This window comes from Pteropus vampyrus, unplaced genomic scaffold, assembly GCF_000151845.1.
Source record: "Pteropus vampyrus isolate Shadow unplaced genomic scaffold, Pvam_2.0 Scaffold358, whole genome shotgun sequence".
NCBI classification, from domain to species: Eukaryota; Metazoa; Chordata; class Mammalia; order Chiroptera; family Pteropodidae; genus Pteropus; species Pteropus vampyrus.
Window position 1 is genome coordinate 1,743,339 of NW_011889139.1, and position 23,334 is coordinate 1,766,672.

A 23,334-nucleotide genomic window follows, 5' to 3' on the forward strand; every position below is an offset into this window, starting at 1 on the left:
TACAAAAATTAATTTTACCTTTATTTTTATTTTTTAATGTGGTTCCTAGACAATTTAAAATTACATATGTGGCAGTGCTACTTTTAGACAAATTGCACAAGTATGTATACGCGGGGATGTTTATCAAAGCATGCTTTATAAAAGTGAAAAACTAGAATAAACCTAAGCATCCATCAATACCAATTGGTTAAACAAATTGCAGTAAATCTATAAAATGGAATATTCTGTAGCCACTGAAAATGCTGATGTACATCTAAATATACTGACATAAAATGATATATTAAGTAGAATAAATAAGCTTACAAAATAGTACATAAGATTCCATTTTTGTTTTAAAAAGGGGTGTGTGTGCATGCACGTGTGCACACGTGCACACGTACACACAGAAAAAGGTCTGAAAGGATATTCATCAAAATGACAACTGCTGTTACCTCTGGGCAGTAGGATTACAGGTAATCCTTATTTTCTTCTTTATGCTTTTATGTATTTCCTAAATTTTTGAAGTGAGTATGACATAATTTATAAGTAGAACAGTAAAGCTATTTAAAAAAATGATAGCCATCGGCTGAAACAAAAAGATCAATCTTATATCATCTCAGCTAGATGAAGTTCACAGTAATAAGGGTCCTTAATCTACACAATGCTATTCTTGGAGAAGCTTGCAAGTGCCTTCATCCCAAGCAATATTTAAATCTATTCCAAGTAATTAAGATTATTTCAGGGTTCTACAGATCATTTGTGAGAACTCTGCCATGAACCCATAAAGTGTTAATTGAGAGAACACCGAAATAAATGTTCATGGATTTGTCACCTAAGGCAACTAAGTAATTAAAAAGGGGGGGATTTCGCTGATAAAATTGGTTGCCTATGGGATAAAGAACTGGGTAGCGGGGGTATAGGAGGGAGGAGGAGGATTTTTCTCTAGTCATTACCATCTTCTGAATTTTGAGCCATGTGAATATATTACCTACTTAAAAATAAATAAAATTTAAAAGCAAAACAGAAATATCTATCAAGACTCTGCCCATGACTTACTCAAAATTTTAAGTTATTTGTTAAAGTATCTATTAGTTCTAAGGTCAAATTAGCATTAAAAGTTTTCGTCTATTCGAGTTAAAATAGGGGAAGGACTAGAAGGGCCGCAGATAGATGAAAGAGTGAATATAAACTAGAAGGGGAAAAAAAAGAGGGAGCAAACAAAATGTAATTTATTAATAATGGAATTTGTTCTTACACTCTCAGGAAAGTAAAAAATTCCAACACTACCTCTATATTTATATTACATTACACTGTATCCTTGGATTTTTTTGCTTATAGGAAATATCAAAATGTCAACCATTGTTTCTACGAAAGGTCTTTAATGATATTGCATTTTGGACCTGTAATGAAACATGGTGCTCACTGCAGTTTATAATGCATCTCATTAAATATATTAATAACATGCATTTCACTAAAAGGTCAACTTATTATGGCTGAAGTTTAGCTTTACTTTAATCACTTCATTTAAAGTTATAGAGCAAACTCTGAAAAAGATAGTAGTGAGTGCCTATTACAGAGATGCTCTCAATTCCTCTATCCATTCAATTCAGTTATGCTTATTAAGAAATCACTGTCAATGTTTTTATGTGAGATAATGGTATGTGATTTTTAAAAATCTTTTTCTTTTAGAGATACATGCTGATTTACTGGTAAAATCGTAGAATGTCAGGTATGTGCTTCAAAATAATCCAGAAGTAGGAGAAGAGTTAGTATAAGTATAGATGAAAATAAGATTGGCTGTGAGTTGATTGCTTAGCTGGTAATGGTATGTAAGTTCATTGTATAATTCTCCCTACTTTTTGATATATTCCATAATGAAAAGTTTTAAATAACTCATGCTGTCTTCCTTAAGTAATTTGCCTTCTTCCTTATATACATACCATTGCCACCAACATAAAAGATTTGCCTTCTAATACCATGGAACTTTTCACAAGAAAATCAGAAAAAAAAAGAGCTAACCTCTTTAGAGAAATGGTTTTGTGTATAGAAAATCTCTTAATTTTGCTAAGGTTACTTCATGACTTACCACTTATGCAGCTACTAAAATATCAAAAAATGTCTTTGAATTTACTTCACAGTTTAAGAGTTATAATTACCAACACAACATAAGGTGATTGAAGACTAAGTGCATGTGTATGCTGGGAAGGAAGAAGATATTTGTTTAGTTTCTGAAAAGAAGAGTTTAGGGTACTGAAGATATGAAGGCATGTTGTTTACTCTGAAGTTTACTATGGCTAAAACATAGCTGGAAGTCTGCTGTTTTAAAAGCTCTCATTAGGACTATGAGAGTAAATGACAGTGTCAAGGAAGGAACACATCAAGAAAACACTACCTGAGAACAAGATCCTAAATGCGATGAAACTAACATTGAGACGATAAGAGTCTGAGATGAGAAGTACGACAAGAGAATCCAATTAGCATATGTAGTGTCACCAAAGACAAAGGGAAATATTTCAAGAAAACGTTGAAAGCTTCAGGGAGACAATAGCTGGGTTTGGCAATAAGGAGATCTCTGGTCACCTTTCCACAAGCATAAAAGGCAGAAGTTCAATTTTAAGTATTATAGTAGTACATAACACTATCCACTTTCCGGAACAAACGGTCAATTTAAATAATATAGGTAATGTGAATACTAATAAAAAGTCAAAAAACATGAAAGACAATGGGGATGATGGTTCAATACAAAGATGACCATCATTTGCTGGTCTGAACACTGCCAAATGTCTCTTTCGGCAGAAAAAAATAATACCTATTCCTAACACTCGTGCTGTGTGCCAGACACTGTGCTAATGTTTTATATTATGTCATTTAATCCTCATAACCATATTATTACCATTTTCCTGTGAAGTTAAGCAACTTACCCAAGGTCATATGACTAATCCATTGCTGAGATGGAATCTAAACCCAGGCAGTCTGACTCTAACTAATGAAGATCAAACAACGTGAAGAGATTTAGTTTAAGATAGCAAGTTCCAGTGTTTGTTCTGGGGTTAGTACAAATACAGCATATATTCCTTATAAGCGATATAGCACAGAATAATTGTTCATCGGAGGAATATAGCTGAGAAATTTTTCTTAAACTCCGTTTACCAAGATAAGGAGGTACATAACATATTATGTCATATTGTTATAAGAAGATTGGAAACAAACAAAAATTAACTACCTGCAAGCTGTGAAGAAATTCTGGTTGTGAGAACTCTCTACTCTCCTATCTGAGATGTGATACCAAACAAACATTCCTTTCTTCTCCCTCTTCCATCACAACCCACCCTGTCAGAATAGACATCTGTCAGATTAACTGAAGTTTGCCAATGAGGCAAAGAGGCAATTGGTTAAATACAAAAAAATACCTGACACTAACTAACCTTTAAAATATCAATATTTTTAAATGACGCAAAAAAAAAGGAAAGGCTCCAGCAAGAAGAAGAATAAGGAACACAATGGAAAAAACCTTATCTGAAACATACCAAATATTTAATCTAGAACAGTCTAGGTCTTATTCAAGGCATACCAGGAATTAGGGTACTAGGGCATCAAAAATAGCAGAGAAATAAATAAGTGCTCCAAAAATCTCAAAGACTTTGAAAACCGTCAATTAATCATTTATTTAAGGGTGGAAGGAGGAAAAGGTGGGGGAGGGGATACAAGACCCACCCTCACAGTATCTTCAGGGTTCCTGAAGGATTAGCCAGGCCTTTCGCATAGGAAGCAGACTTCAGTATGGCAGGACATTAATCTAAAGACTGACCCTAGGAAGTAATTCCTACTTAAACCAAGTTTTCTCCTACATGAAAGTTTCACAGAACTCCCTTTCTTAGAAATCTTACATTATATATTTTGAATGCTTTAAGGTGATTCTACCTAAAGGCAGACACCAAATCAGACATCCTCCTCAGCTCCCTTTTAATTCCATGATATGATAAAAATAAGTTTTAAAGAGCAAATGAAAATACTAAGTCTTGGTATGTAAATGAGGAATAGCAATTCTAACCACAGTGCACTCACCCCAAATCTCTCTCTACCCCACTCCTTTGGAGCCACTGGGCACCCTGGCACACAGTACACAGGAGGAAGCATGGCGCAGAAGGAAGGCTCCATGGTCATAAGGCAGAAAAGCTGGAGTTTTCTTTCTGCTGTGCATGAATAAGCTCTGTAGCTCTGGGCAACTCATACTCTCTGGGTTACAGTTCTCTCATCTGTAAAATGAGGGGACTGGAAACTCAGTAATTTCTAAATTCCTTTTCTCTTCTAAAATTCTTAGACTTTTAGCTCAGCAATTCTCTTCCAAAACTTTTTCCTCCCTCTGCAGTCATCATCTTTCCTCATTCCATGCAACCCGGCATCTTGGCCTGTTGTTCTGGAAACCTCCCAATAAAGGCATCTTTTATGCTCATGATACAACTACCTTAAACGAACTGAGTTTAGTCATTCATTCTCTCCCTTTCCTTCTATACCAGTGGATTTTCAAAGAGTATTCTCTGGGCATTAAAAGAATTGAAAGCCAAGGAGAAGGGGAGAGGGCAGGTAAGAAAAAAGCAGAATAGACATGACTCAATCATCCAATCCATTCGAAGTTATCTTCATTTAATAAGATTTCTATTGCTATCATTTTAAGTTAAAAACTACTATTTTATACCATATTACCACTAATACCACATATTCTCTTCTTCAACTCTGTGCTGCAATCCCAATACACCCCAGTGGTTCTAAGTATTCCAATATGGCATAAGTATTCTTACTATTTTTTAGGGCGCTGGCAAATTCTGGGCCACCTTTGTCCTTGAAAATAGGGAAAACATCTGGTTGAGGAAGCTGATTGGTAGTCAACAGAGCTTTTTGTAGTTTGATCCTTCCTTCCAAGAGCTGGTCCCACAATGCTGAGAAAGAAAAAAGAATTCCATTCTTTGTTTATACAATCTTCTTGGGGAGGGGAAGAGACAGAATATCACACTAGTCTCGATAAGCAGCACAGCTTTATCACAGTTTCATGCCATGGAAACAATCTCTATTATAGGAAATAAATTCAGTATCTTGGAAGCAAATATTTGCTACATGAGAGAGAATGCTAAAGCCCAAAGAGAAGAGAAAACATTCTTCTCTTCAATCTTCCACAGTTGCCAGAAGTACTAGAGCAGAACCAGCTAAGCAGCTCAATGTAGAAATGGCTGGCTAAGCATAGAGGAATAGGGCTTTAGGCCTCCACATAAGTGGGGCATGTCACAAACTAATTGGAAGGACACAGGAGAGAGCGATCAGCCAAAAACAAACAAACAAACAAAAAGGACATCAAATGCAGACACTGAAAAATAAGCAAACAGCAAACCATGTACAAACCTATCTGGTTCTTCACGGCTCTGCCTTTTTCCACTTCCTCGGAAACTTTGACGCTGGAGAAGGTCATCACCACACCATCATCTTCACTGTTCCTGTCTTCAGCCCTATCTTCCTCACTCTCACCCTCGAAGTCTTCCTCACCATCCCCTTCTTCCATGCCACTCTCCTCTTCTTCGTCTTCCTCCTCCTCACTGCTACCAAGGTCATCCATTCCCTCGGTAAATTTTTCAAAGTCTTTGATGTTCTGGACACTGAAGCCTGGCGCCTTCCCGGAGTGGATTGTGCTCCCCTTCCTCCAGGCCAGACTACTGTCCCTATTACTACTATACTCCTCTTCCTCAGCACTCATGGCAGCCTCATCGAATTCCTCCATACCCAGTCCCTCTGAATCACCATCTCCAGACTCTTCATCAGATATTTCTTTGTCTAAACAAGGGAGAGAAGAAGGAAAAAATGAATATTACCTAGAGACAAATACCAGGCCATATCTCTCAACTACAAAATCATGGCAGCTATCCAAAAAATGTATTACTGTACTCCAATAAATATTAACTACACATCTACCATCTTTAAAATGCTAAGGGAGAAGCAAAGATGAATAAAGCATGACTCCTATCCCATCAAAAGGTTCTAGTAAGAAAGACTATAATATAAAGAATTAAAAGTGCTTTGACAAAGTTTAGATAACCCAGAGGAAGGAGAAATTTTAACTGTGGGGCAAGTGAATTTAAGCAAGGAGATAAAGAAGAGGTAGTCTTTGGTCTGGACTTTGAAGAATGGTCAGATTTCAACTGGTGTGAGGGAATTTCAGTTTTCCCAAACCTACACCTAAAAAAATATTGGTCATTATTAACTATCCCAAATGCACAATCTCTATCGCACAAGTGTGATATTTATTAAATACTTATTAAGCACCTGTTATGAACCACACATAGATAAAAGAGCTAAAGAAAGACAAACAAAATGTGATACTTGTGTGGAGGGGTTCGTAGTCTGGTGGGAGTGGTAGAGATGCATACCAATAATTATGTTACAATGCCATTAGTACAGTATATAGAGGAGGAACCACCTAACTCTCCTGGAAAGGTGGGAATGGCTTCACATGTAGGAGACATTATAGTTTTACTTATTAAGCATAAATAACAGCTCATCAGAGAAGGGGGAAAGAAAAGATAAAACAGCATCTGCAAAGGTCCAGCACCACAAAAGTATATTGGAGTACAGAATGGTGGAAGATGAGCCTACAGAGTAACCCCAGGACCAAATCAGGAGGGGTCTTATCTTCCATGGAAGGAGTTTAAACTTGATCCTACAATAAATGGAATGCCAGTTAAGGCTCCTAGTTTTACTTATACTTAGGGTATCACCTGATTACAGTTTTTCCCGGGTATCTGATCTCTTCCATGCTAGAACACAAAGGTCCCATGTACAGCAAGCATAATTATTAGACACAGGTACCAGTTACCAACAACTTTCTTCAATAATGATTTCATGAAAATGTGATAAGTCTTCAGTACTACTTTTAAAAACTATATTACCTCAAGACACAAAGGCTATCAAAAATATAATTACAAAAACTAAGTGCAAAAAAACCCCCAGAAATAATCTTTTAAGTTCTTTGAATGTATGCCATTTCCCAGATTAAGAAACATTCCTAGAGTACTAATTAAGAGTACAGATCTTAGAGTCAGACTGCCTTATTTGAGTCCTGGCTCTTTCACTTACTAGCTGCATGGCCTTGAGCAAATTACTTAACCAATCTGTCCCTCTGCTTCCTTATCTGTAAAATGGGGCTAAATAGTACCAACCTCACAGGGCTATTGCGAGAATTAAATGAGATAATACACGTAAGGAGAATGATAACATTTTTTGAAGACTTACTGTATTCCAGGCTCTTAGAACTTAAAGAGCTTACCACTATGCCTGACACATGGTGAGAGCTCAATAAATATTATAATATTTGTCTCATACTGGTCTCTTTATCAGTCTCTAGGCAAAGAATGTGAAATGAGTTTATCAGTAGCCTCTAAAACTATATCAAGTACTAAATCATGGATATCATAACTAGAATGAAAGTTTCTTTTATACTATCTGTGGATACTCAATATGGCACTTCTGACCTCTCCAAAGGAAAACAAATGGCATCCACTCAATAATCACCAAATCCAGCGCCTTATTCTACTCTGCTCTAAAATTATAAGCTCATACTCTCTTGCAGAGAAGAGGAAAGGACTATGTTATTTTATGATGGCAAAAAAATGAGTTTCACAATATCATACAGTGACCCAAAGCAAGACTTGAAAAACTGAAAAGGGTCAAAATCCATGAGTAGCAATCTCATCAGACACAATTTTTCAACACATAGCCCTCTCAATATCCAATACGCATTGCCTTTTCTCTCATTTAGAGTGAACTATATTAGTCTAGACATAAGGAATATAGCAACTTAACTGCTCCAGGTTTAGTTTCCTATGAAGTGAAATTAAGTACTTCTAAGGCCCTTTCTAATGCCAAATCACAGGTCTCTCTTAATATAACAGGTGGAGGTACACAGACTAGTCTTGCAAAGGTCATTAAAAAAAAGAGAGGGTTATTTTAACTCTAAAAAAAAATAGGGAAGAGAATGAGTACAATGGAAAAATAAAAGGCAAATATGTCTACTCACCAGATGAACCTGACAGTGGATGCTCCCAATGATCGTCCTTCCAAGCTTTTCTAGAGGTTGTCCTGCCGGAATATCTTTTATCTGTGTCCAAGAGGGAGGCTGATGCCAGTTTTCTAATGCTACCCACAGCCAGGAAGTCACCTTCCCCATCTTCCCCTTCATCAAACCTGTCAATCACTCTGGCAGCAGTGGCTGTGGGGGAGGGGAGAAATTAATCAATCTCCAGGTCAGAATTAATGGTAACCCTGTCCAACCCTTTCAACAAATACTTGAATGTCCTCTACAAAATCTCCAACTTCCTGGAACAGGGAACTCATTACTTCCCAGGGTAAAATTCTATCTTAACTGCTGTTCCTGAACAGAAAGCTGACTCTGTCTCTACTATTAGGATTTATTTCTATGCCTTGGATCATGTAAAACTAGTGCAATTCTTCTTCCATGTATGACAGTCACTCAAACGTTGTATGTCAGCCATCAACATGTTCTATCCTCACTCCTTTGCATCTCCGGGAATTTTCTTTGCTTATCCTGGCTAAATAGCCCTAGTTCCTTTAACTGATATTCCTAAAACACGATCCAGCACTCATATTTATCCTTCCTTATTCTCCCTTCCTCACACTTCTCTGACTCAAGTCAAAAGCAGGATTACTCCCAACTATACCTTGAACGTGAACTTACAGAACAGCAGTCTTACTCATCAGTCCCCAAGCAAATGTCTTGTGGCCTGAAGGGGCTCCGACAAGACCATGGAAGACTACTTCTTTCATTCTCCAAGTTCTCACGGACAGTTTTAAAAATGGGTAAGACTTTCTTCTCATTTCTAACGCAATCCCGGTAAGAGCATCCTGAAAGATAACTCCCAAACTGCTACCAGACTCCGGCTCCCTGCGACAGCCCTCGACCAACAATTAACCCTAGCCTGAGTTCGCAGGATGCTCCGCCCACCCGAGCACCAAATCTAGAGTGCGTGTCAGAAAGAAGCCGAAGCCGTCCTCCGGAGCTCGGGGCAACCCTCCCGGGAGGCAATTTTCCTCTACACAAGGACAAGGAGAGTAGGCCTGCCCCACACACGGCGCCCAGGTCCGCACCGGGCCGGGCCCACAGCTCCGCACGTGGTCTTGCCCCAGTCAGCCTCACCCTCCTCTGGGTCGGCCTCAGGATCCGCCTCGCGCGGTCGCGGGTTCAACAATTGTTCCAGCTGCAACGCCAAGGGCTGCGGCCCTGCCATCGTCACTAGGTCTCGCTCCGCTCCGCGCCGCGAATGTGAATGTCGGGATCCAGCCCGGGCCCGGACGCTCTCTCCCCGCCGGGACCTCCCCCCGGGAGACTATACCCAAGCCCGGCGAGGAACCACGTTCAGCTCCAGGCTGGCAACTTCCGGGAGGCGCACGGGAGGGGGTGGGGCCTTTTGCGTCACAACGGGCGTTGCTAGGATGAAGGCGGAAGCGCCTGGGAGGCTGATGAGATTTTCGCCGTCCGGGCGCCTGTGCGCGTGCGCTTGCGTCGAGGGGGCGTGTGGGCCGCGCGGGAGCGCGCAAGGGGACGTAGCCATCGCCAGCACTGATCCGAGAGACAGCGATGTGAGCGGGGTTGTCCGCCTGCAAAAAGTATGCCTCAAGACTTCTCCGAGATTTGCTTAGAAATAAAGTGTAGTGTAGTGGTGACCCATGGTGGCTGATTTGGGAAGGAGGAGGGAGTAAAGGGAAAGCGTCTCGAGCCTCAGGGCGCTTTCGGGCACGCACAGCCTGGGACCAAAGGCAGGTCTGGCATTTCACAATTTGGAAGAGTCTGGGGCCGGTCTTAAGCCTCTGGCCCCGCGGCAGCCAAGATTTAAGAATCCTATGTTAGAGATGTGCCTGTGTAAGTGTGCGGCGGACTGTTATTAATAGGAATAATTAGAAATCGCTACAGCTGTGCATAAATAAAGATCGATTATGTAGCTTCTCCAAGTAGCCTTGTCTGCGCAGGGAAAGCGAGTTGGTGTGGAGATTACTACTGCACGCCCATCGATATTGATATCTTTACTGTTCAAAGATGAAAGCATACTCAGACACTTGCAGAAAAACTCAGGTCTATCAATAGAGGGACACGGATAGACTCAAAATATAAAGACTTAATAGGATTAATTTAATTGTGCCCAGGCACATGGAAAGATACAATCCTTTTATATTCCCTTTTTCTCATCGAACATTCCCTGACTGCCCGCTATGTGGCATGCACTGCTAGATGAGATACAAAGATGAGTAAGTTAGATTCTTTCTTGATGAAGATCAGCATAGGAGGGCAGAAAAAACATGTCAACAAAACTGCAATAAGGAATGATAACTGTGTGTACAAAGTGGTCTATCCTTACAGTATCTGAGGTCACCTGTAGAGACCTAGAACCCCCAAAACAGAAACTGCCTCGAAAGAATTGAGTGCCCGGTGACATCCTTGGATACAACCCAGGCCAATTGGGTCCCATGGCTGAACTGCTTGAGGAACCCTCAGCTCCTCTGTGTTTACCATGGGAGGGAAGTGAGGGTCCCTGACTTTCACAGTCTTCATATGCTTTCAGGATCAAGAGTGCTGAGAGACCACCACTTTAGTGTGCCTTGTCCTATGTCCTTTTCCTAGGTGGCTGCAGAGGGGAAGGTGAACCTGTCTTAGAGTAGACGCCTCCCCCAAACATGGAAGGGAAAGAATGCCAGGCTAGAACCTAGGCTCCCTAGGCAGGGGACTAAGGCAAAGAGAACTGCTTTTTACCATCTGCAGGAAATATCAGGCTAGGAAACAGCTCTAAAAAAAAAAAAAAAATCCCCTATAATTGCAGTCCAGTGCCTGTGTCTAGGGCCCCTCAGAGCAAAAACATTCTCAGGCTATGACAAGGGGCCATTGCCCTGGGTTTCAAAAGACAAAAATGTTTCAGCCCACATTTAGGCAACCACCTCCCCTAATCCTCTTCCTTTTCTATTTTGGACACTAATAATGCTTAGAAACCTGGCCTTGGGGTGAAGAAAAGGGAGAAAAGAGGGAGGAAGGCAAGACAGGTCAGAGACCACCTCTAAGCAAATAGGACACTGTTTTGGGTGATTCTGGACAGAAAATATAGACTTGCTTACCTCTCTTCTCTGTCCTGCTCCCCACTGACTTGGGAAGCCAATTGAGGAAAAAATCAAGACCATTCTCCTGTCACACACATTCCAGGATCCCAAAAATGCTTCCCCAGCTTTCTTACCCCATACTGAGAGTAGGGAGGGGACTCCAGGAGTGGAAGAAAGAGGAAAGAATTCTAAAACTTAAGATGCAACAGAGAAGTCGAGCCATGGGACAGGAGAGCAGTCTCCTAAATGTTCTCTCTATGCCCCATTCCCATCTAGTTTCTCGAGAAGGAAAGGGGTTTCCTTAGGGGTATGTAGACGGCTATATAGAGTGGACTATGGGAGGAGATATTTCAAAGACTGTACCTCCCAGAAGAAATGTAAATTTCTGGCTGCTCTAAAGATAAGAGCCGATGACATAAGCAAAAGGTTGGGAATAAATGGGAGTACACTCTCAGAACAGTGCCCCCCCCCGAAAAGGTCAGAGAGTCTCATGGTTCATAGTCCCCTCTGCAGCTGCCTAAGGGATGCAAAGTGGCAGAAAGATGTAGAAATAGCAGAGGATGGGCAGTGGTGACATTGCATTACCACCACCCTCCCTTGTCCAAATCAACTATCTGCCTCATAACCAGGAGTTTCAAGAGTTTAGGGAAACCAGATTCTTACCTGCTGCTCTTCTCTCTTCTCAGATGCTATTAAACTCCAGGACCCAGGCCCCTGCCAATGTCTATCCTGTCTTTTCATGCATACTCCTCTCCCACCTTGTCTCACCCTAAAGTAGCCCCCCAGCCTCCCCTAGCCTTCTCCAGCCAAGAGAAGTTTGGTGGGTGAGCTTCGCCTCCCTTACCCAGGGCAGATGGTGGCTCCTGCTGCTGGTACCTTGAGGGCAGGTGGTGAAAGGCACAGAGGAGGCACCAAGGCTTTAAGATGGCCACAGGGAGAAACCAGACTGCCTAGCCCTGCCAGAAAGGAGACTGCCTTCTTGGGCGGGAGGGGACCACATTGGTGCTCCCCTATCAGCGCCTCTCTAGAGAGCTCACAGCCTGGGCTGGTGGGGATGGTGCAGCACTTCTCTGCACCTCAGGGAAGAGGTGGGCAATCTGCTCTGATGAGAATGAGAACAGTTCCTGACATTTCTACATCTTCTCTCAGCGGCTCCAAATCTGACTGCTAAGCTTTGCCACCTGTTCAAGTACTCATTAGGGTCCAGGATACAGCACTAAGGGGGAAAGAGTGAACTGCGGCCATAGAGTCAGAGAAGAATTGTGTCCACACAGAGCGCCCAACTCTGAAACGCTTCTTATCAAGTACTCAATTCCACAATAAAGCTGCTAAATAATTGAGCAGGCTTGATAGGAAAATGCATCTTCCCAATGAGCATACGTTCAGTTAAATAAATGTCTTTTAAGGGGATGGCTATAATAAATAAGTTGGCTATGATTTAACGTATATAAATGCTAAAAGGGCAAAAACAAGCTGATTCACTGATTGCATACAAAGAAGATAAAGAAATGTGCTGTATGCAGAGGCTAGAAGTTTCAAAAGTCTCCCCTATATTTCATAAATTTGGATTTCTTAAAGAACACTGTCAGATTCCTCCCTGATGGTCCTCCCGATTGCATTAGCTGTCATATGGATGCAGTGAAATATTGCTTATTTTAAAGCCTTCTTGGCAGGAAAGATACACTTGGTGTATCTTAACAAGAAATGAAAACAACACTGGAAATTACATAACATTTAATGTAAAACCTTGATTTTTCAAAATGAAATAAATAACCCAGACTGAAATCAAGGTGATACGGAAAAAAAATTCTGGAACTCTAATAGCATCTGATATTAAAACACACACATATTTCATAGTAGATAAAATATTTAAATTCCTTCCACGTTTAACAAAGGCTTTGAAGGAACTGAACTACTTTTCAAAACCTATTGGCAACTGTCAGTTAACATTTGATTTTTATATTGGTTATTTTTATTCATCTTTCAGAGAAATGTAATATATATCGGGGCCAGGCAAAATAGTTTTTCTTCTGGGGAACTTCAAATGTAACAAATATTATAAAACAACTAGTTCATATCATTTATGTGAAAGAGATTAAAGTATTTCATTTCTAGCAGTACTGTATGTACATTCATTTTACATTTCAAACCATCAAATTAGGGAAATGAAACTGAAAAGGACCAACTCTCTATATTCGTTGGTAACCGACATTCACAAGTCCAGTTTCCCATGTGCAGAGAGGAGAGAATGAGAGTGCATAGAATTTCACATCTAATCACAGACCGGGGCCACTCATTTTTAGCCATAAATTTGAATTCTATTTCGAATTCTACTTTACTTATCAGCAAACATCTCTTCAACTTTATTAGTTAAATCCACATAATGCAGATCTGTAGCTAATAACATCAGGAAGCTTGGTTGGCATTAGAAATGGGGTTCAACCACAGCCAAGGTAAAAAGATACCCCCATCTTGCCTTTCTTCCTTCTAGCTTCTGAGGGGTCATTCAGCTCCCAATCTTGCCTCCCTTCTAGTTCTTAAAACATTAAATAACACACCAATTATCTAAACATCAGATTTTCTATTTTTATTAAAAACTCACAAATTTATTCAACATGTTTTCTTTCATACAGTGAATGGTCTAATATGCACTGGAGGTCACACAAGCTTAGGTTTATCAGAACAATAAAAGACATATGAGAAATTTAATATATAAAGAAAAAAGTAGCAGCTGTTGACTGCATATTTGACCATAAAATTTAAATATTTTGGACTTTTATTTTAAAGACACAAAAATAAAACCTGTGTGAGTCTATATAAGTCATATTAACAATTCCATGAATGTTCAACAGGACTAAAAATTAGCAAAGATGTTTTTTTCTTAAATCTTGTAACACTTTTTTTTTTTTAACACTTTCTCAGGTTGTGGTGCCAAGCACCTTTACAGTATTTGTGCTATAATTATCCTATTTGGCAAGTGTCTGAATATCGTGTTTTCTCTTTGCCTTGTGTAAACAACACCTTTTTACATACTAGCACAGTGAGCTGTGAGCCCTGCAAATCTGTCAGAACATCTACAGGAAAAAAAAAATGAACAATTTTGGTTGATTGCTCAAAACGTTTTGTTTTTGAACAAGAGGTTTCAAAACAGGATATATTAGTAAAACACTGAACTCCTGAATTTAACATTATACGTAAACAGTTGACTGTTTTTAGTTCAATAGTCTTTTTTTTTTTTAACTCTGTGTGTGTGAAGGTAGAATACTTTTCTTGTACAGCTGATATTCAAGTCATTTTTACTGAGAGGTCTGGCCGGAGACCATCTTATGCAGTGTGTCTGTGTGTATATCTGTGTGTGTAGAGCTTTGTGAAGGTAGAAGAGTTGATACTGAGGGCTTTACATTTAGAATTTTGCAATTTTGGTAAAAACAAAAAACAAAAAAACCCAGAGAGACAAAAAATATATGTATATAGTCCCACCTGATGCACAGCGGGTCGGCATTTCTGAAGTTCTAAGAGTTTGTTGTCGCTGTTGCTGAACTCTGAGACGAACACTAACAGATTTCCCAGAGCCAGAACCGTTTCTGGCTGGCCAGGGAGCGCCGGGGCAGCTTCACCTCCCTCACCGGGCTTCGAGGGCAGCTTCCCTCCCCGCAGCTCCTGTTGTCACCCCTGGCTGTGAGCCCCTGCGGGCCGCTGTGGGTGTTTCTGTGCCGCCCGCCCACCAAAAGCACACGCCCGCGGTGTCTTTCCACGGATCCGGGTCCGGGTGGGAGGTGGGAGAGGTCTGCATTTCCCTTCGGGAACCCCAGTCCTGCACTTGCCAGTCAGCGCGCTCGGATCCCAGTCCTACCTCCAGGCAGATTTGGATCCTATTTCGTGTCCCCCTTTCCCATCCAGTCTCCCCAGACGGAAAATGGTCCCCAAGACTGGAGGATGGTGGTGGTGGGGTGACTTGCCTTTTATTTTTTTTCCTTTTTTTCTATTTTTCTTAAATAAAAGTTCATTTCTGTACAACGACGAACTCCGCGGACCGTGTGAGACCCCGCTACCACACGGCCGCCTCGTTTATTTCGGGGGGGTGGGACAGGTGGTTCCCATAGCTCGCCCCGCCGTTGACCGACAGAGACGAGAAGGGCGGGCTGGGCCCGAAGACCTCAGCCGACATCGAATGTAGAGGCCCAGGCAGGCTGGGCTCAGGGCTGGGCGAGTCCCCGGGGGGATGCGCCAGAATGTCGGTGAACCTCTGCGCCTCGCTCGACGGGTGGTGGCCGGGCAGCGGGTGCTCCAGGCCGCCCAGGGGCGTCCCAGATGGCCCGGACGACGGCACGAAGGGCAGGTCCACTGGCGTCTGAGCCTGCGAGGAAGGGGGTCCTTGCGGGAAGAAGTCGTAGTTGCCCCCAGGCCCGTAGTACTCGCTCTGGTAATCTGCGGAGCGTCGGAGAGTAGCATGTCAGAGCGGGGCCCTGGGTGGGGCAGGGTAGAAAGGGCAGGAAGGCGGGCTCGCCAGCCGACAGGGGAGGGCAACGCGGGGCACTCGCCGTTCGTGGGACTCCCCTGCAGGGCTGGAACCAGGGAAGAGGCTGGGTGCAAACACAGGAGCGGCTCCCTACCTGCCCACCCGCCTCAATCTAGTATGAGAATTCAGCCCTTGGTCTCTCTACCTTCCCCTTGATTTACTCCCCAGCCTTCGTCCATCAATCCATTTCTCTATAGAAAGCGAGAAGCGCCTCCCGCGCTGCCACCCGCTTCCAACGAAGCCAACCCTGGCCTGGCCGCGCCCTGCACGGGGCAGCACACCCACCTCCGTAGAAGGAGAAAGGTCCGTTGGGGATGAGCTCGCCCGGCTCCAGGCGGTCCACGAGCGGCCGCATCCGGCGCGGACTGCGGAAGAAGGCATGGCGCCGGGCACCCAGCGCGCTTAGCTGCTTCATCCTCCGTTCTTTGGAGCGTCGGTTCTGGAACCAGACCTGAAGCACAAACGCCGCGGGGTGAGGCCACGAAGACCCCATCCACCACTTCGGGTACGCGGTACGGCGGGGTCCCTCACCCCTTCACCGCCTAGCTCTCTGCGCTCCGTGTGTGTGTGTGTGTGTGTGTGTGTGTGTGTGTGTGTGTGTGTGTGTGTGTGTGTGCGTGTGTTGTGTGGTGGGGGCGATTCTCAGAGCTGGACAGCGCAGGGAGACCTCTGAGCCAATGGTGAACAGGATTTCCGCCTAAGGGTCCTGGGCAAGACGACCAGCCCAACGAGAGGCAGTTGGAGTTTGTTTCTTACAGTCACACTGTCATAGTTACAGCTTCTCGGGGACTGTACACATATACATTCAACCTCCCCAAGTAGTGTCAGACTCACACAGCTTCCATTTCACGGTCTCTGGCAGTACCCTCCCCCGCATGATAGTGACGGAGAATTAAACAGCCTCCTGTTGACACTCAGTCTCCCAACCATAGTGACACCGAAATGCACAATCTCCTTTTCACACCCACGCAAATCTCCCAGTGTTGAAGATACTTATCCATAGCCTCTCACTCATAGTGACACAGACATGCAACCTCCCATTCACGTGTGCACAGGTTGGCACAGCCTTCCAGAGGCCAAAGAGCCTCCCACAGAGGGCAACTTGCATACGTGTGCCCAAACACGCTCAGCCTCCCAGGCACATCCACCCACAGCCTCACGGAGCCTCCAGATACGATGAACCGGACACCTAACCTTGGGCTTGAGAATCGACCAGAATCACACGCAGTCGCAAATCCTCACAATGCCCACAAAGCTGCCGAGATGGCTGCCTCCCTTCCTCATCCCACCCTGGACTGCCAGAGGTACGGCTGACTCCGGCCGGATCACTTCAACCCAGGACGCCACACTTCTCTTCCGAGAGAAGTCTGTTCTGGAGCTTGTCTAACTGGGCAAGAAACCCACAAAGTCGGGGTTAGGGACGCAGAGGGAGATCACGTTGTGCAGAGCCAGGGAAACCAGTGGGCGGTGTAGAAACAAAGGGTCCCAACTCCAGCCGAGGTGTCTGACAATGTCCCCTCCTTCCAGCTTCCTGCTGAGTCCCCGTCCCCCTCGCCCTCCGCCACCACTATCACCTGAGCTGGACCGGGAAAAAGAAGAGACCTAGGGATTTTCAGATGCTCTACACATCAGGAGGCACTTCAAAGGTCGCGCGGGTAGGGATGTGTCTGTGCCTCTTCCCTCCCCCTCCGCCAGCCTCCGCAAACTCGCTCCACTGCTGGAAGCTGGCCCGGAGGAGCCGTGTGGGTCTCGGGGGAACTGAGTGGCAGGCCGGGGCCCTGACCTGGATGACGCGCATGTTGAGGCCAGTTTCCTGAGCCAGCTGCTCGCGGATGTGGCGCGTGGGCTTGGGCGTCGCGGCGAAGGCGGCCTTCAGCGTCTCCAGCTGCTTGGCTTTGATGGTGGTGCGCGGCCCCCGCCGCTTGGCGCCCAGGTTCTGGTCGTCATTCTCGTTGCTGCCCCCTTCCTTGTCTGATACGTTGGCGCTTTCCGAGTCCTTGGCGTCGTCCTGCGACGGGTCTTGGGAGTCCGGAGACAAACTGGGGTCACTGCCCGTGGTGGCTGGAGAGAAGGAAGGTACAGGTGAAGAGCGGCCTTGGTGAGCCTTCTTCCCCCAGGACCCGCCCGCCCCTAGCGAGCGGGAAAACTGGGGCCTCACCCGAATGGAGGCTGTTCTCTTTGGCGACACTGCTGTTGCTTAGGTAATCCTCTTTGCAGACGAACTTGTTCTCGTCGATGATGTAGAGCTCCTCGCCGGTGGAGAGCTGCTTGTTACACATCATGCAGGTGAAGCAGTTTAGATGAAACACTTTGCTCCTCGCTCTCCGCACCAGGTCGCTAGGGGAGATGCCCTGCGCGCAGCCTGCGCATTTGGTACCGAAACACCTGCAGATGGAGGGTTGGTGAGGATCAGGGAGAGACAGAGGCAGAGAGAAAGAAGAGAGAGAAAAAAGAAGAAGAAAGTGGAGGAAGGAGAAGAGGAAAGGGAAAATGAGTCAGAGCGCGCCAAAAAGAAAGAGGCAGAATGCCGATCAAGTGGGCAAGAAGACAGGAAGAAAGTGCGGGCACCATGAAAAGTCAAGGAGGCGATACACAAGGTTAAAGTGAGAGAGCGAGGGGCCCAAGCTGCCCCCACCTCTAACCTCACACCCAGTGTGGTCCCAGAGGAATAAAAGCGCTGCCGAAGAAGGCAGCAAGGCGTTGGATGGGAAGTGGGAGAGAGGCACTTATTTTCCGATTAGATTCAGAAAACAGTCAAATTCGAACTAGAGTTCCACATAAACGCGTCCCAAGCCCTGCTTTTCTCTTTCTAGTGACGCCTCTCTTTTACCGCAAAAGGACCCGCGCGGCAGGCTGGGCTCTGGCAAGGTCCAGTCCCGCGGCGGGTAAACAGCACGGAGAACCCAGACTGCCGCAGCTGGACCGCCGCCACGTTCAAACCCCAAACCCCGCAGGTCGACGCAAGCTTGGCGCCAGGCTTTGCCGGAGAGCCATGCCTCTGGGCCCCACTGGCATCCCGCGCGGTTTGCCGCTCCCTAGCTCAGCTTCAGCCAGTACCAGGAAAACCGGATGAGGCCTGCGAAGGCTCAGAAGCTCAACCTGCGCTTTTTCTCGGCAATATCAGCCTACCGAGCGGTTTGCTCCCTAGTCCCTCACAACCAGAGCCACACGTCGAGGCGCGGCATTGGGACAGGTGGCTTTGAACCCCCACCTTAACTTTCAGTTTGATCTGTAACCACAACTCAGAAAAGCAGAAACCAAGTCAGCCCAGTTAACTGGGAGATTTCAAACTCTCACAAGGGAATTACAATTTGCATCTGCTCTTGTTCTTCTCTGTTGACTTGCATGTAGTGTGGATTTAGTGGTAAGATAGCGAGTTTAAGGGAATACAATTAAAATGCTAAATGGAGGAGGGGCATCAGGAGAAACTCGGCTTTTGCTTGGGTTTCAGCAAGGAAGTGGCTGAGGATGGCCGGCAGGGCCTGAGAGCGCGGAACCGTGCCTCAGAGCCAGAAGTCCGTGTTGAACGGAGGCCCAACCTCCCTCCAACCCCGTTGCACGGGGGAAGCAAGGGAAAAGGTCTTCAAGGAGGTTGTGGCCTCGGGGCATTTCACTGGCACCGTGTGCCAGTTTGCTCACGCCGGTGCTTGGAGGCCGGTTGGGGTTTGGGGAACACCCGGGATGTGCAGGATAGGCATCAGAGCCGAGCTCTTCTCTGTCGCTGCCTAGGCAGGCGACTCGGACACTCCATGCAAAACGCTCCGCGGTTCCCGCCAAGACCCTTTGGAGACGAAAAGGCAGTGGCATGGAGCTACCCCGGGCTTCTAAGCTCAGCTTGGATGGCCAGCAACCCAGGAGGCCCGGAGAACGCAGTTGCTGGAGAGCTCCCCGCACGGGGAAAGACCGGTACCGGGACTACGACTCATGAGGCTGTGCTGCCTCTCTCCAAGCTTGGAGGGGCTTCTGGTCCGAGGCGCACTCAGACCCTTCCTTCCCACGCATGTGCAGCCAAGCCTGTACCCACAATTTCCAGGACGCGAGCAGGGCTGCGTCCCAGGCGCCCAGCGCGCCAGCTGGCGAAGAGGCGGGCGCCGTGGGACTTGGCTGCTTTCTCCAAAGGCAGCTCCTAACTCGGCGGCTGCGGCCACGCTGACCTCTGATCCGTAGCTGGCCGGGAAGGGCCCGCGGGGAGGGAACAGTAGAGGTGCTCCAGGGAAGTACTCACCGGAAGAAGTCGTTCTTGCAGTAGAGCTTGCCTTCCCGGGAGAAGCACTTCTCGGTCAGGTTGCATTTACATTCGCAGCACTGAACGCACTTAACGTGCCAGGCCCTGTCCAGCACGTTCAAGAGGAAGCGGTCCAGTATGGGCCTTTTGCAGCCGGCACAGTGCACCATGGTCTTTGGTTTGGTTGGGTGAGGCCCGGAGAGAGAAGAGCAGGTAGAGCCGAGGGGATGACTCCCGAAGACGATCGGCAGTAGCCTCCCAGCCCCTCCAAAAAGAGGGAACACACTCGGCGGTGCAAGCCAAAACCCACACCAGGAAATCAAAAGAAGGGGAAACGAGGCAAATGGGGGCGGGGTGCTCCTTGGTGGTGTGCAGCCCTGGAGTCCCAGGGCCGCGGGGCACAGCAGCGCCGCAGCAGCTCCTGGGGCGTGGAAAAGAGTCTCAGGCGGGCGCGAAAGCGACTCTTCTGCCCAGAGCCCGGGAAGGAGTGAAGGTCACCGAGAACGGTGACGGGAACGGAAATAAATAAATAAAACGGAGACCGAGAAGGAAGAGGACGACGCGGCGAGCTCGGGCTGCAGGGAAAGAGCCGCTGAGTTCTCTCGGGCTTGAGGTAGAGCTGTCAGAAGTCAAAGTGCATCTGCTTTTGTCGGGGTATGAGGGCGGGTGTGTGTGTGCCTGGCTGCCCGCCACCGGGATTTCCTCTCCTCTTTTTATAAAAGAAAAGAACAAAATGAGTAGAGAAGCTTTGGATCCTAAACTGCCGGCATCGCGCAGCGGGTTGGGACGCACTGGGCGCCCGCTGTGGGCCGAGGGAAGGGGCGGGGGCAGGCCGAGGGGGAGAGAGGGAGGGGAGGGCAGGAGTAAGATCTCGTTGTTGACTGTTTTTGTTGCTTAGGTTTCCCCCCTTTTGGAGACGTGTTTGTGTCAATGGAGATAGGAGAGGGACAACTCCGGGCGGACGCAGCCAGACGCACTCGCTCGCTCCCCACCGCCCCAACCCCGTCACCTGGCCCGTGGCCTGCCAGGCGGCCTCCGTGTTCTCGGGACCGCCCTCCCTGCGGTTGGACTCCTTCGGGGAGATGATACTGGCTGGCTCCTCACCGCGCCTGGCCGTGCATCGTGGCTCCAGTCACAATTCGCGGCCGCCTCGGCGCGGTGCCCCGCATCGCTGGCCCACACTTCGGCTGCTTGCGTCCAACCCCACAGTTGCTCGACTTTCTTTTCTTTTCCTTTTCCCCTCTTTTTTCGTTGTGGTGGCAAATCTGGGTTTCCTTTCTAGCCTCTTTCTTTCCTTCCTTTTTTTTTCTTTTGCAGCGGGAGGAGTCAGGAGGAGGGGGAGTAGCTTGGAGAGCTTTTAAAAACGTCCTGGTGCAGTGGCTAGAGTTCTGTGGGGCGGGAGCAGCTCGGCACCGGCCGTCACTGTCGCCGCCCGGGCCGCGGTTCGTCGCTGGCTCTCCCTGGACAAGCGTCCCTCTATCCCCGGTCTCCTGGCCCAGTCCGCCGCCCCGGCGCGTCTCTCCCCAGCTCCGGCGGCTCGGTCACTGCTCCTGGCTGTTGGCTGAGCTCTGGAAGCCCCCTCGCCTTAATGCAGCGCCCGCCGACGTCACGGAGGCCTACGACCAATCAGCGGCTCGCGGTCCCTCTGTAAACCATTCTGCATCCCCCGGCCGGGGAGAGTGCGGGGAGACCGCGTTTAGAGGATCAGTGGCAACCGCAACCGCGGCCCCGCGCGGTGCGGGCGGCGGGTCGCGAAGTGCCTGGGCCCCCTCCTGCTCTGGTAAGGCGCTGGTTTCGACGGGAGGGACTGAGAGAACGCGGGAGTAGGCTCAGGCGGAGGGCAGAGTTTTGCTAGAGGGTGGGAGTAATCCAATCAAGCCTTGTTGAAGGTTGGGGTGCAGTTGGGTCCAGGAGCCCTGGCGGCCTTGGTGCACTGTTTGGCTTTGCAATACATTGGGTGTTGCTTTTCCTCCCTTCTTCTTGCTTTCTTGGCCTAGAAGTTTGCCCGAGCCCAGCGCGCGACTTTGGAGGAGTGGTGGAGGGAGGGCACTTGGCAGCAGGATCTCCCTCCTCCGGCTCTTCCTTCTGTGCCCCCTCCCCTAATTCATCCAAAGTCTACAAGGTCCCGGTCTCTGGGAGATCTGGGTGTCCGTTTCCCGCAGCGCGGTCTTGGAAAGTTGATTCCGGCGGTTTCCTGGTGGGGGCGGGGGAGACCGGAGGCGCGGCGCCCGCCGGGGAGGGGGAAAGGAGTGGGTGGGGAAGCACCTCGGGTGAGGAGTTGCAACCCTGTTGAGAAGTTGTGAGGAAGCTGTGATCCGGAGACACCTTTTACTTAAAAAAACAAAAAAACAAAACAAGCGACCGGGCGGAAAAACGCCGAGTCCAGCGCCGGCTGGGGGGATGGTGGAATTGGCGGTGGAAAGGGGGACGTGCCGGGGTCTCCACAGAGAGGCAGCAGTGTTTTGGGGTGGGCAGGGCACGGGTAGAGTGGGCCTGGCTTCCGGTCCTCCCCTTTTCCAGGCCGCAGGCTGGCACCAATTTCGCCAGACAACCGCCGACTGTGCACATTCTCTGTAGTTCACTCCCAGGGAGCCCATACCTCCCTAATTTCGCCTGGAGTATAAACTCGGGACCACTGCCCATGGGGGCGGATTACCCCGGACGTGGGGGTCGTGTCTGGGTCCTGAAAGCCTTAGCCTCGAAGAGTCACTCTAGTTCTCTGGCCCATACCAATTAAATACCAAATTCCGTTTAGACAGCACTATTTCTATGCTTACCCATAGAAAGTTGGAAGCTAGCATGGCTAGGCAGTCCTGCTCTTTTGCTATTCGTTTTTGTTTTCTGGGAGAGGGAGTGCTAGGAAAGCGTATTTGGCCCTAGCGTGGAAGGAACTAAGTATGGGCAGCCAGTTGGGTCTAACTGGTGTTTGGGGATTGGCCTTTTGATCCCACTACCTGTATAGGGCTCGGACATCACACACAGGGCCTGGGGCTAACTTGGGGAAAATGCGCGCTGAAACTCCCTTGCACTGAGCCTGGGTGGGCAGAGAATCTAGCCCTCTGCAAACGGAATACCCTCTTCGGACGAATCGGGAAACCGCTACGGAGAATTTGGTTTGTGTTTCTGTGGGACTGTGGTTTTAGGGTTCTGCCAACGCCCATTTCCTGCCTTCAAGACTCCGCTCCTAATGCCCTGCAACCCCGGGGCCTGCCGACACTCCCGCCTTGCCGTCCGCATCACCTTGTGATTGGAAGGCAAAGCCCAGTCCCGCCGAGAGCCCCTTTGGCGCTCCTCATATCCTGACCGCTGGGTGCGGGACCTCTAATGCTTCACGGTACCCTCTCCACACGGACACCTGGGCTCGGCTCCCGGTTGCGGGGAGGGAGGTGTTGGGACTGGTTATCTCTTTCGAATCAGCCCCCTCCATGGGTCTCTCCCAGGCTGGCGCTCAGGGCAAGGCTGGGAATGG

The 23,334-nt window shown here is 47.3% G+C and overlaps 2 protein-coding genes across 5 annotated transcripts in view; both read right to left on the bottom strand.

Annotated features, from left to right (window-relative positions):
- Positions 1-9,428, bottom strand: part of AATF (apoptosis antagonizing transcription factor) — a 122,006-nt gene extending 112,578 nt beyond the window's left edge. For all 4 annotated transcript variants that reach the window (XM_023522862.1, XM_023522861.1, XM_011379393.2 and 1 more), the window contains exons 1-4: positions 9,176-9,428; positions 8,039-8,230; positions 5,374-5,799; positions 4,779-4,916 (exon numbers count right to left, since the gene is read on the bottom strand). In XM_023522862.1, the coding sequence (XP_023378630.1) occupies positions 4,779-4,916; positions 5,374-5,799; positions 8,039-8,230; positions 9,176-9,266 (847 nt within the window). In that variant the 5' untranslated portion in view covers positions 9,267-9,428. The remainder of the gene's footprint in view (positions 1-4,778; positions 4,917-5,373; positions 5,800-8,038; positions 8,231-9,175) is intronic.
- Positions 9,429-14,018: 4,590 nt separating this feature from the next.
- LHX1 (LIM homeobox 1) lies at positions 14,019-22,026 on the bottom strand. The gene is made up of 6 exons (XM_023522866.1): positions 20,875-22,026; positions 19,866-20,574; positions 17,799-18,025; positions 17,424-17,701; positions 15,926-16,091; positions 14,019-15,549 (listed from the first exon to the last, which is right to left on the bottom strand). The coding sequence occupies exons 2-6, from the start codon at positions 20,033-20,035 to the stop codon at positions 15,170-15,172; spliced, it is 1,221 nt and encodes a 406-aa protein (XP_023378634.1). The 5' UTR covers positions 20,036-20,574; positions 20,875-22,026; the 3' UTR covers positions 14,019-15,169.
- Positions 22,027-23,334: the final 1,308 nt, after the last annotated feature.

Bases quoted from the DNA above. Each gene is read 5' to 3' on its own strand.
- LHX1 (XM_023522866.1), bottom strand. From the start codon at position 20,035: ATGGTGCACTGTGCCGGCTGCAAAAGGCCCATACTGGACCGCTTCCTC. The intron at 18,026-19,865 runs GTGAGTACTTCC...CTCCATCTGCAG, and splicing joins TGCAAGAACGACTTCTTCCG to GTGTTTCGGTACCAAATGCG. The intron at 16,092-17,423 runs GTCAGGGCCCCG...TTTGTGCTTCAG, and splicing joins TCAACATGCGCGTCATCCAG to GTCTGGTTCCAGAACCGACG.